At 38.3% G+C, this 15,832-nt stretch overlaps 1 protein-coding gene across 1 annotated transcript in view; it reads right to left on the reverse strand.

Annotated features, from left to right (window-relative positions):
• Nucleotides 1-628: 628 nt before the first annotated feature.
• The window catches only part of atp11a (ATPase phospholipid transporting 11A), a 101,183-nt gene continuing 85,979 nt past the window's right edge, over nucleotides 629-15,832 (reverse strand). The window contains 5 exon segments of the mRNA XM_036563381.1: nucleotides 629-6,906; nucleotides 13,714-13,737; nucleotides 13,739-13,880; nucleotides 15,090-15,193; nucleotides 15,368-15,433. Coding sequence (XP_036419274.1) covers nucleotides 6,634-6,906; nucleotides 13,714-13,737; nucleotides 13,739-13,880; nucleotides 15,090-15,193; nucleotides 15,368-15,433 — 609 coding nt within the window. The 3' untranslated portion in view covers nucleotides 629-6,633.

Here is a 15,832-nt window from a genome sequence, read left to right on the forward strand (position 1 = left end):
CTGAAGAAGCTTTTCACCATGCAAAGAACCACGAAAGCATGGTTCTATATAGAAGCATTGCCTTCTCTAAAGAACCATAGAAGAACCATGTTTTTAAGCATGTAACTTCACTAGCAGTTTGAAACCATTTAGGTTATACTATAATGGCTAATATTAGGCTGTTTAAGTATTTTTGGCTAAAATTTAAGGAAAAGTAGTAAAAAGGAAAAAAATCATTTTGACGCTCAGGATACATGAGAAGATCTTCAAGGCTGTTGCTGGTGGCTCTTCATGGAGCTAGCTGAGAGCATTAAGGCAAGGTGGGAGGTGGGGTGAAGAATTTAAAAATATAAGATCTTAAACTGTTTAAGTCGCTCCATAGTTCCACATGCTATTTCGTAGTTCTGATGCCGTCACTACGTCTCTAAAATATGGAAAACAGTAAAATAAAGTGGGTGTATCTAAGTAGGTGCAGCTAAGTGAGCAAGAAGGTGTGACTGGTACAAATGCAGGTGAAACACTCACCACTAATACACAAGTTTTTTTCTACATAAAAAGGAGATAATCTATTGAAGATTCTATTGTGATTTTCCACAGATAACAGATAATTAATAAACTGCTCATTTGAAAAATCAGACATTCAGTGATATTTCTTGTTTCTCTGTTTATTACAAGCAAATTTACAGTTTTTTGCTGTTAATAGCTACAGAAAAGCTGGCAAAAATCCACATATATCTACAGATACCAATCTGTTAAAAACTGTATACAAAAAGACCCCCAAACTGTACATTGATTCATATTACTACATATATGCTGTACAGTATACATTTAAATATACAGTATATATTCAGTTAAGAGCAACATCACACATTGTGCTGATGAATTGAAAAAGAAAAACAAACAAAAATGCAATTACACATTCGGTTAATCTGAATAGGCTGGCATTGATTTAGCCCCACTAGAGTCAGTAAAGCCTCAAATGAAAACAGTAGACGTGTAGAATAAAAGAGTATTTGGTCACACTTTTAGAACAGCAGCAAACGTACGTCAAAGTGTCTTTCTATTTTCAGTGTGAGCAAGTGTCACATATACATCCGCGTAGAAACAGTGCACGTCGACGTTTCTAATCAAAACCGTAACGTTGAAAGTCAAGAGGAAAGAAGAAGGTTAAAGCCATTTTTTAGCCTCTTCCTTTTGTTGTTTTTAACGCGGAGGTTGTCTGCTATGTCTCTAATTTTGGTTGGTATAAAACTGAAAGCAACACTCTAAATTGAGACAAGTAAGTAGTACTGTTGAACCTCTGAATACAAAAAGTAGCAAAATGACATTTTCCCCCCAATAAGATACAAAATACCTACATGTCTGACAGTTTTAGGACAGTATCCAGTGTTAGTCAGCGCTAGGCTACGTTCAGGAAAGCCCAGCGTCCAGGGAGTGATTCCTGGGTTACCCAAAAAGTTCTGATGCGGTACAGTGGCTTGTTGGAAAAGGCTCACAAAGAGCAACACAGGTTTCTTGCTCTTCATTCAACACATTTGTAAGGGAGCTGTTTGTTCTCGTAGCCCCGTCCTGAAGCGCTGTACGGAGAAATTAGCTCTGCTAATTCACATCATTGCTGTTATTGTTCGTAACATATCCAGTGACAACACTTACATTTCACATGGAGCAATATGAAGTGGCTTGGATTTTCCAAAGGAACAGCTCGACCAAACATGCTAACGTGGCTAACTTTGAGTGGAAGCTCATAGCATGATGTCCTTTGCTAACTGGTTGCTATCTGCTTCTGTTTGTTATTAGCAACGTTAGCATTTTTTGAACGAACTGCTCCATTTTTACATTCAAAATCCTGAAAAAAAAAAAACTCAGCAACATTGACAGAATAAATAAACGAACAAATAAGCTCTATTTTTCTTTCAGTGCCACACTGGTTTTAGGTTCCAACAACCCAAAATCATTATATAGTGGTTTAAAAAAATAGTGCGAAATTTAACAGTAGAATGGTAACCATATGTAAGCACTGTGCGCAAATGAGTGTTACTTGAAAATTATAACCTACAGAGTATATAAATATGCCCTTGTTTGGTTTCAGGTTTCAAGTTAGATAAGTAGTTTTTAAAGAGCAATTCAGAATTAGATACAGTAGGTCTACCTCATAACACTGAGTCAGGACACGTCTTAGCATTCGCAGCATTCTGTGACAAATCGAAACAGAAGTGTGTCAGAGGAGAACGTGGATTACAATGAGAATATGATGCAACATACATAAACAGGGTTCGTTCAGCTTAGCAGCTACACTGTTACCTCCGCAACACAGAACATGCAAATACTCACGATAACTCGTACGCTGATAACCTAAGAACAAGTGTTTCTGAGTGCTGACTGACAATGATTACATTCTGTCACATTAGAGCAATATACCTTTGGACCAGAAGCAAAGCCACCCATTCACCAAGTTAGGTTGTTCATTCATTCATTCATTTATTCACTCGTTCACTCATCCATCCATCCATTCATTCATTAGATAATTGTAAACCTCATGGACACACATCGATATATATATAGATATATGTATGCATGAAATAGAACATTCTAGCATTTTGATTTTGATTGTGACAAACATTTAAACTTTCATCTAAGAAATGTACATCTTTCCAAAGAAGCACCCTTGCCTCCCCCCTTCCATAACTGAACGTCACACATGACAAAAAAAAATAAATAAAAAAAAAATAAAAAAAATTCCAAAGCATTCACTTGGACATTCCTCATATTCTACCAGCTTCAGAGAAAAATATACATGCATCATGACCTTTTCCTAATTTAACATTTGAATGGTTGTACATAAACTCGGGTACTTCTTAAGAAGCACCAGAAGGCACCTACTCACAAGCAGCTAAGACATAAAAAAATAATAATAATACAATAACACTATCTGAACATTGGTCTTTTTAGCAATCAACACCTGCTCTCTTAACCTCGATCACCCTCCCCCACTCCCCCTCTCTCTGACTCTGCCATGGATGATGGTTATGACTTCTGAGATGGATGCTTGGCCATGTGGTGGTGTAAAAGACAGACAGTGAAAGAAGGGAAGAACCCAGAAGACATCTGAGGAAGCAAGCAAGGACAAAAGAGGACAAGGAAATGGAATGTAAAATGAAAGGAAACAAAAGGCACAAAGACAAACTGGTGAGATGAGTGAGATTTATAAAATGCATGGTTATTTTAAAGCATTCGAGAATCTGAATTGGAATGTAGATCTGAATTTGCGTTCACACCTGGCATTTTCCCAATTCAGATTCAGCTCAGTTTTCCAGTTCAGCTGCTCTAAGAGTTGTCCAATGTTAATGAGATGCTTTCATAGTTTATAAGCCAAGCACCAGTCGCAAAAACCATGTTTGCAAAGGTGAATCTTAAATGGCTCCTCTGTCCACTATGAGGTGCAGTCTAGCTAGGGCATCTGACCATTAAAGGGAAATAATACACAGAGTGAACAGTAATCCATTTGAGATTGAGGCCCAGAGCAAACCTGCTTATTAGACGACACATTAAATGGTGAACTGGACAACTGACACATGACGTTGAAAGACTGTCTGGTAGTGAGTGACAGAATGAAGCTAGCTTAGCTTAGCAACAAAAAGCTCCAACATGGAATTAGAAGCCTATATTTATGAGGAGTGCAATAAAGCTGCGTACAATACGCTTATGCTAATATGAAAGTTAGGCACTGAGCAAATAAACTGTGAACCGTTAGAGGCTAAAAGAATCTGTCAGGAACAAACATGTAATCAAGAGCCTTGGGTTGCTAAGCTAGCAGTGGCAGATATCATAAGAACTAAACTACTGCTACCTGTCTCTCCAGCAAGAAGCCCACCTTTTTATGCTAAACCATGACCACTCATTAAAAACCATAAACACTGTAATTAATGTCAGGAAAAACTGATCTCAGATCAGCCTAAAAAGGTACTTTCCATCAACGCTAGCTCTCTTTATCCCTCTGCTGGTGCAACATGTGAACTTAAGGCAGTGCGGTGGGATTCTTCTAATAACCCGTTCCCCACTCCCTCATTCTGTATATAAGGCAAAAATAACGCTAGTTTACTCTTATTTTACAACCTTTGGTGTCCAAACTACAGTATGAATCATGGGAGACATTGTGGCATTAAGGCAGAACAACATGGATGCTAAGGTAGATAGTTAGCTCTGTAAGCAAAACCCGCTAGTGAAGCTGCTAGCTTCTTGTTTCTGCTTTTTGAGAAGCTCAAATAAAAAGACTGTTTTTAAAGGGAAGGGGCTGACGGGTTCTACAGCCAATCTCTACGCAACTATGCTTAACAATAAGAAACTAGCTGTCATGACAACATGGAACCACACGGTTCTAGACCAGCATTTCCTAACCTTAGCCTTGGAGGTCCACCTACACTGTAGTTTTGTGTTTTTCCTCCAGGACTGGAGTCGAGAAATGTTGTTCTAGACTGCAATAGGGATGCACCGCTATGGGAATAGTGAGCCGATCCCGATATCCGAAAAGTTTTACATACATATCTACTGATACGGATAAATAAGGATTAATAAAATGAAGAAACAGGGATTATATCTACCTGGATTAGCATTACAGAGAAATGTAACTTTGATTTTCATAGCGTTTCATCGCCTAAACATTCTGTTGATCTGAAGAACAATAAATATGTCATCAAATATTGTTTAGACATATTAGTAAAATCTTATCATCTGTCCAATGCCAATCATTTTTTTAAAGTAACTATCTGCCGATACGATTCTGATATCATCGTGCATCCCTATTTTTTAGCGAGAGAGTTAATGTCTCGTCAAAGTCTCACTGTAGGAGCTAAGCTACTCCATTTGGTGTTGTATTATGGAAGAAATGTTGTGACAGTCCAGTTACAGCTTGCATCTTGTGTCTCCAAGACACCAGACACGTGCAGACTCACGACACAGTCTTGACTAGTCTAGTCTAGTGAAGAGGCAACACTGGCCAGAGTTCAGCCACTTACAGTGAAAAATAACAACGCCTTATGGGGTGTTCCTCAAAAACAGATTTGCACAAAGGCAACACCAGTTTGTTCTACATAAAAAAGAAAAAGAAAAAGAAAGAGAGAGAAGAAAAACAGGAGAAAATGAAGAGAAAAAAAGAGGAAAAAAATGAGGATCAGTTTTCAGAGCATGCAAGGCCATTTTAAATGCCAAACATTTATCCACATTCAGAGTGTACTATGTGCACTATTGGGTAAGTATTTGTGGTAACACTTTGTTGTAGTGCTCACAAGACTAGAACACCTACACAAGCCCCTCATGACAGCTGACACAAACCTACATAAACATTTATAAACTCTTATCCCAAAGTGTCATCTGTCACGAGTGCTGCTTTTGTCAGCTTTGATGTCAAGTTCTATGTCAGATGACAGAATGTTTTTCAGACGTTGGGTTGTGACGACACTTTTATAAAGTTTTATTAAGTCAAACTGTTTGTGGCAATACATATAATTAGCAATGGCTCAATTTGGCTGGCTAGTTTACAAGTCACTGGATCAGGGGTTTGCAATCTTTTACAACTGACCACAAAAGCTTTTGCATCCCACAAAAACCCACTTAAAAAAGCACCATGCATCTACATTTAAACTGAACTGAATTGAATAGCCTAACGAATTTCACTTGACTGGACAATTACGCAATGTAATAAACAACCAAAAAAAGTCTATAATTTTCTGTTTGTAGCCATTTATCCATGCTGGATGAATCCATACAATCAAACAGAGAAACCTTTTACACTGACTTGCACTGAAAACAAATATATCTGTGTCAACTACATTGGTAACATGTATTTTGCCAGACCAATCACTGAGCTTGATCTACTGAGGTATTTTTTATGTCTTTGCATAATTCATTTTTACAACAATAATATCTGTCACTTTCAATAGTTCATCAGTCAGTTGTCATAACATGCTATGTCATTTCACGCCAGAAAGTGTCATGACACAACCTAATGTCAGAAAGAAACTCTAGTGTTAAGTCAACTTGACATTAAAGCTAACAAATGCAACCTCTGACAGATAAAGCATATTGGAACAAACCAATATATTATAAATGTTTATGGCCATTTAAGTCAGCTGTCATGAAGAGCTTATTTAGGTGTCATACAGCCTTGAATATGACAACAAAAAAGTGTTACCATGTTTGTTTGACATTGAGAGGGGAAACTGCTCAATGCAAGTGTATTAGTTTCAAGTAATTTGTATATGGGATGAGAGAAGGAACAGTTGAGGGTAACATACATACCCACACACACACACACACACACACCCTACACAGGTGAATCAAGGTAAAAGGGTCCCAAGGCCCCCCTGCACAGCACTTTGAACACTCCTGTGGAGCTGCCAATCTGGCCGCACTCCAAAGCACCAAGCAACAGCCAGCCCTGTTGCTGTGTGTTGCCTTGGAGTACTGAGTGTGCACTTCAAGTGTGCACTTCTAGTGCGTACTTCGACAACCAACTTTTTCATAGGTATCGATTCAGGATCAGTTCTACGTTCACATACGCCAGTCTAAGGGGCATCCCAGTGTCAACATAGGACTGTCTAGACGTTTAGTCCATCTAGACCAGCAGGCTAGTCCAAACTAGTTTAGTTTCTCCTACTTTCAGACGGATGTTTCAGGCCCGGGTGCGGTGTAGGCGTAGCCCACCCCAGACAGCCTCGGGTTTTCCCCGAACGGAAGGAAGGAGCGGAAAGTGCAGTAGTTGGGCCCACCCCCCCAGTGGGTGTACATCACTTTTTTGGGAGGGGAGGAGTCAGACCTGCGGTGGGTGTGGTTTTGGCCCTCGTTGCGGCCCCGTCCGTGGACAGGTGGAGCGTGGAGGGAGGAGAGTGGGGTGAACTCCGACAGGTGACCCTTATAGAGTTTATCTGCATTCTGTGGAGAGAGGAAGAGGGGGAAAAAAGAAACAAAAAAGGAGGAGTGAAAGAAAGAGAGGTGTGTGAGAAATGTAAAAGGTAAGGGTTACATTTATGAACACCACATGCACAGGCGTCCGACGACCACGAAAGTGTTACACATGAGTAGGTCAAGGCAAAATAACCAGAAGCCCCAAACACAACATATGCAGCAAATGAACAAGTTGAATAAAACTCACACCATGCATTCATAAAAGGCTTTGTGAGAGAATAATGATCGTTCAGCCCTAGAAAGTGACCAACATGGAGACAAAACAAATACTTACATTCCTCTGTATCCAAAAGGTTTGGTGATGTGTAACCACATATGAAGACTTAATATTATAAAGACAGAGAAGGACTGAGAAAAGCTAAAGCCCAGCTTTATGACTCTAATATGACTAAAGATATTTTGCAGTATCACATTTGGACACTAGAGGGTCTCAGAGGGCAGTGGCAGAGAAACATATTATTACAAATTATATAATGTAATACACTATTTAATCTTCTTTGGCTCATAGAAATATTCAAACTGAAGAGGTGGTCATCAGCAGCCTCTAGGACTGAACGGTCATTGAATGGTACAGGTATATTTGTACTGTCTTGCTTTCACTGGAAAGGATACAAAGCAGATGAGAGCAATACAGCAAATCCTCACAGGTTTTTAGTAAAAATACAGTGAGGGGAACAAGTATTCAGATTCATTTGTTTTTGTTATTTAATATACATCCAGTGTATATATCCACTTCAAATGTACACACAGTGTCTTTTGACTTTGTACTTATAAATATGAACAAAAAGTATGTATTTATAAGCATGACAGAGACATCACAAATTAATAACATTAGTACTATTAGTACATTAGTACTGTTGCAAAGTAATTGAGGTCTCAAAGCAATCACAGGTTTGAGACAACTAGAGTAAGAAATAATTCGATCTTTGCAGCATTGTGGGTTTTCATAAGCTTCCTCACCTTGCTAACCAATGGCAACTTATTTTATAATAACACACACACACACACACACACACACACACATTTTGTAAGCCGCTTATCCTGCTGGGTCGCGGGGGGGAAGCTGGAGCCTATCCTAGCGGTCAATGGGCGGAAGGCAGAAACACCCTGGGCGGGTTGCCAGTCCATCGCAGGGCAGACAGACAGACATATACAGTCACACACACACACACACACACACACTCATTATAATAATACAAGCTGTAATATATATATATATATCCTTAATATGTGCTTATCAATACATATTTTTGATCATATTTGCAAGTACAAAGCCAAAATACATGATGTGTGTAAAGTACATGTACGCACTGGAAATATATTACATAATAAAAGCAGAAGTGTCTCAATACTTGTTTCCCCTTGCTTTGTAGTGAGTAAGAGCATGTGAGTGTGTGTATGTGAATGTGTGTATATAAATGTGTGCACATGTGCAACAACAGTGGAGCAATTACGCTCCACCAGTGTGTACACGCCAAACACTCTTTTCAAGTGAAGCTCCCAAACCAAACCAGACTGTTGGATTTCACAGCAAAACACTCCCACACCGTCGCACTGGGGGCATTTCAGCATCAGCACCATCAGACTCATCAAATCTAAACTCAGCTGAAGTGAACAAAGGAACATAATGCTAACCTGAGTTTCTCCTGACATGACATCACAGTGCGTTTGGAGATAATGGAGCCAAACTCTATCCATTTTCCATGCATGAAAGTTGTAATTGGGTCACGCTTTATTTTGATGGTCCTTATCTATGAACGCTCAAGTTGTTAAATTGTCTGGTGAAACTCATTTTATCACTACTAGACTTAAGCTAGGGTTTTATGGTTAAGGCCAGGGTTAGAGTGAATGCTATGTTTAGGGTAGAGATGTTTAGGGTACAGATCCAATATCAGCTCAATACAAGTTAAAAATGCTGGACTGGATATTTGCAGAAAAAAGAATAATTCAAATCTGATTCTTCAACAAATTTAGCCTGGAATATCGTAATTACATGTAGTGGTCATGACATTGAAGATCAAGACAGTAATGATAACATGACACTCTTATATTACTAAACATATGACAGCTGTCATGGCATGGTTATGTCAGTGTTATGTAACAGGATCCCAGCAAGGTGAAGAGGTGAACATCTATAAGCAACAACAGAGGACCATCAAAATAGTGCTGTCAGCAACTGTTGCAAATATCACTGATGCTAATGATGCTAAAATACACTGTGATGTCATATGAGGACAAGCCCACACCAAGGCGCCAGAAATGGCTGACACAAGGACATTTCTATGGAGACCTACTTTTGAATGAATTTAATGTAGATTTGGTCAGTCTGACAGTGAAATGTGTGTTAGTTTTAGACCCCCGTATTCTCTGTTTACCATGGAGCTGTTATGCTTCAGTGGTGGTCTGAGCCCCATCTAACAGTGAGTCCTCACTGTGTGTAAGAAAGGTCCTATCGGCTTTCATCCTCTGTGAACAGTCACACACACACACAGACTCAGCCTAAAGGTAATGACTGCATGCGGTCATGTGGGGACTTTGAATCCTTCTCCAGGGCACTAGAATGACAAAACTTTTAAACAAGTGAAAAACAACTGTAACAAGTTCCTGTTCAGGAGTATTAAAGGGCCCATAGATTTCCCCCCCACTGAAGTCCACTTGTCATCAGTCATTTTACAGGACAATTTTCCAACCTCTTTATAGCCTTTAATATGAAACAGGCTGTTTTTGTTACTATGTTACTTTAAAGCAACTGATATGTAAATGACCTGTTTTCTGATTGGCTACAGTTCAGGCTTTGCTAATGACTGTATGCAGTGACAACATTAGCCATCACTTCACTGTGAATGGGTGGCTGGACTGCTGCAGGCTGAATAGGTGGTCATATGTAAAGGTGTTGATGGCTGTGACATCACAACCATGATAATTTCCAAACGTGCTGATTCTTTTTTTTTTTTTTTGCTGCTTAGTTTCCACGTTAGACTGGGGTATGTTTTGAAACCTTAACAATGTTTACACACAGTACTGTGCAGAAGTCAAAGTCCACGCTTTATTTATTTAATTTTTAGTCTAAATATCCATCAAGTACCAGTTTTACATTTTTCAGCATCAGACAAAAAGCAGACAACATATTTCATAGTGACATGGTGACAGTTTTGGTGGTCTATCTGGATAGATGTTAGGAGCTGAATTTTCTCTTTATGTTTTAATATTTTTTAGTTCAGTTTTGGAAACTCTTGTTTTTTCTCTTATTTTCCTGTGACTTTCCCTTCTTTATGCTAGTGGATTATCTTATATCTCCTGAAAAATGAACTTGTACTTAATGGAAATTAAATAAATGAAAGTTTTTGACTTTTGCACAGTGCGTATTACATTGTATTACATCAAATTCTTATTTCTAAAAAACAAGCAAATGAGCTTTCCATTATGTGAGCCCTTCAATCATTTTCAGAAAATAATAATAAAAAAAAACATTTACAAAACATTGCATATATACAGCTTCCTTTGGAGACCCTGCGTAACATGTATCAATGACCAATGGACTTATCTTGACAGCACAATTCAGCACACAGATGTCCGCATTCATGCATGTGACCACACGTAACAGTACATGCCGTATAAAGGCACAGGAGCATAACTGGAACAAGCGTCACTCTAGGGTACTCGAGCACTGCGGTCACGGCTGACAGCTGACAGCTTAGGAAGCTCATGAGCCCGACTAATGCTTTTCCGATAATTCAGTAAGCTCTGTCATTTGCAGCGTCATGTAATGCTGTTAATAGATCCAGAATATTATGATTAAATACAAGTGTGTTTGGCCAACATTAAAACCTTTTCCATAATGAAGCAATAAAAATTACAGTAATTTACAATAAATCTTGTACAAATTACTTAACCCCTTAAACTGCAGGTGTATTACTTAGTTATTATTATTAAATCGTTTTCTCTTTTTACAAAGTCCCAAAAAGGGTTCTTTGACTTATAACAATAACAGAACCATTTGTGGTGCTATATAAATAATTTCGTGATAGGTCTTTTGAGAGTACCTTCCACAATAGGTTAAATATATAGCCCTTACCTTTACTGAAGAACCCTCGATTTAACTGTGTGCTACAAATAAGTTGGTAACTACCAGTTTCAAATGAATTATTTGATTTGATTTTGGTTTTACAAGTCACTGTGTTCTGTTTTTATTTGCATTTCACATACTGTCCCAACTTTTTTTGGAACTGGGGTTGGTTATATTCAAGTTATGTAGTTAAGTTTAAGGGGTTAAATCTCTCTTCTTCTCTTGGTCGTTTCAGATTTAAACTGCTGATCGTTAACTAGCTCTGCGTACCCTACAGCGACTTGTTCTAGACAAACACACACACATGCTGAGAGTGTGAAAGGATCACCTCCTGCTCAGTTCAGAAACTGATACTGCTGGAGGTCTGAGAGAGCATAAAGATGGTGGACTGCTCGGTGGTAAGGCACTGGCGCTTTGTCTGCCATTACCATGGCAACAGGAGGGGTCAGGGGTTTAAGACAAAGGGGAAAGGGTAAGTTCAAGGTTGCGATCGCACGCCACAGGGCAGGAGAGCGAAGGAGAGAAAGAGAAGGAAAGACAAAAGGGTTTAGAGCTGTTAACAAGGATGCAGGCAGTACATCTACTGTAGAAATACAGAGCCTTTCTATAGTAGCTGGCTTTGTACAACCTGACAGACACCTCCATACATGTTAGTCTATTAAATGTTAATCTCTAACACCTAGGGACAGTTTCCCAGACCCAGATTAACCTAGACTAAAAAAATCTAATGGTGATTCCCTATTGGGACTGCAGTTTGGTCTAAGACTAGGCTAATTTTGGTTGTATAGGCCATTTTTGGAGTATTTTTAGCTGTTTTAGTTAATAGCAAACTTATCTTCTTATTATAGAGCTAAAGCTTCAAAGAGCTGTCCAGCAAAAAAAGTTTTGCACAACTGTCCCCAAGACATGTTTGCACTGGAGCTATGAGGCTAACATATAGCCACCAATTAGCAAACTTCAAATCGCATGCCTAAAACATCATTTTGTACAAACCTTTGTCCATTTTAATAGATAACAGTATATCAAACAATACCACAAGCCACAAAAACAAGACTACATGAGACTACTTAACAACTCAACATGATATGTGGCAGATAATTGATACTTTAGGGTTAGGGATGTGCACAGATACTCAGGACTCTGTTAACGGTTCAGGGTGGCAGTATTCGAATGCTGAAATCACTATTTTATCTGTCATTTTTAATCACAGGGGAGAAAACATAAAGGCTAACAATTCAGTGAAATGTGGCGGTTTTTCTCATATTGCCGAAACATGAGCGTGTTGCCAAGGACTCGCTGTTAAAGATGTGACAGCCAGGGACAGCGCAGCTTTACTGCTAACTAGGCTAGCTACTCTAGCTGATATTAGTAGGTTCAGAAACAATGAAAATATATTTCTCTGACAAATAACATGTTGGCACATCATATAAGACAACGAGTCTACATCAGCATCCAACATCACACTTGTTAGCTCATTAGCTCTTCTGAGGAGGCAGCCTCTGTTACTCATCCAACACAAAAACCTTGATCTCGGCTATTTTAAATAATCAAACATGGTTTATTCAAGTGTATTTCTCCATGTGCTGCTATATTTTTGCTACATCAGTGCTGTCAATTTACAAGGTCAGCTTACAGCCCCACATTATTTTCAGCTAGAAAAAAGTCTGTCGAGTTTATGAACTCTTATGCATACTCAAAAATCAGTTAGTCAGAATGCACATCCCTAACTTATACATGCAGTTTGCACAGTGCTAAACTGGTGGATATAAGCTTTTATTACTTGTTAGCAACATTAGCCTCAAAGTATGCATGCAACACTAAGGAATTAAACTTCAGATGCCAAACATGTCTTGGCTGATCGACTACCTTAAGTATAAGGGGACAACTGTGTACACTAGTTTTTAATGCTAAACTGCTACTTTAAGGACTTTAAATTAAAGCAGTATAAAACCTCTGGGCAACTACAAAGGTATGTATAAAGAAAGGGTGAATAAGAAAGACAGACAATCAGTTCATATTGTTAGAAAACACACAAGCACACTCCAAACTCCAGAAAGGACATCTTCCAAAAACAAGCCGAAAAATGCTTGTTTTTTCCATTGTAAAATATTTTATCCTTTAAACGTTTTGTTCTACTTTCTGTTTTGCCTAATATTGCTGTAATATTAGACCTTAATATCAGTTATCATCATCATGTAAATTTATCATGAATTGCAGATGGAAAAATCAGAAAGCAGAATGAGAGAAGAGCAGAATTGGAACACTGCAGCTGAGGGCACTCAATGCTCACAGCAAATTCCCACTTACATTCTGTTGGCTTGGAACTGATCCATAGCAAATGTAAATCTAGAACCAGCCGATAAACACGGACAAAAAAGTAGAATACCTACAATAGCATTATATTCATTCTGTGACCCTAAAATGTGGTCACTTTGGACATTATTAGGACTGTAATATTAATACATTAACCAGTCAAAAGATTGAGGACACCTGCTTAACCTCGTCTTTTGGAATAGTAAAAATAAGAAAATCTTTCTATGAGCAGGTGTGTCCAAAGGTTAATGGTACCGTACCCATTGCTGTAGGCTTTGTACAGATCAAATTATAGAATAATTATAGACTTTCATTTGTGGTTTGACAAGCACTTTTACTCTTTCTCAAAAATATTAGTAGAACAACACCTACTGCACAAGCATAAGTAGACATACCTGTATTCTCTCAGTGGTGGTAGGGCCACAGTGCCCTACACAGGACCTTCTTGACCACATCTGGCAGCAGGCTGACCATGATCAGCAGTATGATACTGAGCCAGGCAGGCCCGCTGGCCAGCATCTGCATGAAGACATAGTACATCCTCTGATAGTTCAGGAACGGCCTTTTGGAAAGAGCAGAAAGAGAAACGTAGAAACTGAATGACTGTAATGACTTGGGTTGCACTGAAACTGTTATGCAACTAGTCATCAGGACACAATCTGTAACAATGCAAAAGCGAAAGTTTGGATAAAAATCAAATTTACTCAATTTATACAGTCAGCAAAACATGTTTGGTTAGTTTGCAATTGTTAAAGTTACAAACTTCCATGACTTGTTAGCTACATTAGACTCAAAGCTCCAGTTTCAAAACTTTAGACACAAAGCCAATGTCTTGGTTGATCAATAACAGTTGGAGTATAAGAGTAAACTGGATTTTTTTTGTATTTTTTGCATATTAGCATAGATCTGTGAAATATTCAACATTTTAGCATGTAATTTTGCACACACAGTGTTGTGTAAACATACAGCGTTGTGGAAAAGTCTTGGGTAGCCAAGAAAATTGTATGATGGCCCCAATATCCTATCATTATAATTAAACTGGCTGTTAGTGTGCCATTAAGACTGATTTATGTAAGGAGCTCTGTTCTGATAGGCTGCTCTGTATTGTGCCTCATTCAAAAAGCACCCCAGACTGAAACACTCTTTATAACTTCAGCATCAGTGGGTGGGGCTAAACTGCTGTAGATTGAATAGGTGGATATATGTAAATGTGTAATTTGTCATGACATCACAGAAACTGTGAATACAAAATGGGCTGTTGGCAGCTTAATTACTATATATGGACTGCATTAAATGGGAGTGAACGTTTTTTTTACAAGAAACAGAGAAATTCTGTTTTCCATGATACGGGCCCATCAAAATTTATGTCGGCAGTATGTTTTTGCCAGTAAAAACTAAATAATGTTAGACTTAACACAGATAAATAAAGTAAAATGTAAAGAAAGGTTAGAAGAATATGAATCCCTTCATCAGCACACCTAATTCAATTTAATGAAAAAGGGATCAACTAAACTAAACAATGAATGTTGACTATAAGTACTGGGCTTCTATGAGGAGAGGTGTGGAAGGAAATGGTTCAGCTAACATACCTACAGACAGAAAATCACAATGTATTGCTCACTTATGTTACTGCCCAGAAAAACAGCACTACATATCCTTTTTTTAGATGTCTAAGGCTTCTACGCAGTACTGCATTTATTAGTACACTATCTGCACCATCTACTGTTAAACAAAAAAAAACTGACTTCTCATTAGAAGAGGTGAAACCTACCAAATGATGCCCCCCCAGAGGAGTGAGAAGATCACGTAGAAAAGCAGCGAACCCCATATAACAAAGTGGTTGATCCACGTCCAGTAGTGTGTGTCAAGAGCGAGCTGCAGCACACGCATAAAAAACAGAATAATTCAGTTTAATATGAAAGTGAACATGTGAAACTGCATTACATTCATGGGCTAACTTCACATCTGCAAAAAGAGTGATGATCACAGAAGAGTGATCACCGATGCACTACTTAAATCGTGTATGGGTGCGAGTGCATGGTGCGCTACCTTTAACGTGACTGTAAATACCAGCACTGTGAACACTAACGTTCCGAACGTCCAGTTTCCAAACATCTGCAACAGAAAGATAGTAATAAAAGCAATAACACAAACTTAATATAAACAAATATTACACAAAGATATTTTAAAAAAGCAGTAATTTGAGTTAATCTACTTACCACAGCACTTACCCCTATTTAAAATTGTGAATTTGCACATAAAACCTATTATAAGCCACAGTGTCATTGTATTGATCAATAGAACTGAAGTGCTTTGTTCCATTCTGCTGCCTTTAATGTCCTAAAATTGCATTTGTTTTTATGTCCTGGCAGTAAAACTGCTTTTTTTCTTCCTATCTGAGGTCTCACTACATTAGCAAATATATAAACAGAGCCATCACCACATTTTCAGTAATGTTTTTTATTGATATCTTCAACGGTAAACTCAATGATGCAATATCCAGATTCATTTTAA

Source organism: Colossoma macropomum, unplaced genomic scaffold (genome assembly GCF_904425465.1).
Source record: "Colossoma macropomum unplaced genomic scaffold, Colossoma_macropomum, whole genome shotgun sequence".
NCBI classification, from domain to species: Eukaryota; Metazoa; Chordata; class Actinopteri; order Characiformes; family Serrasalmidae; genus Colossoma; species Colossoma macropomum.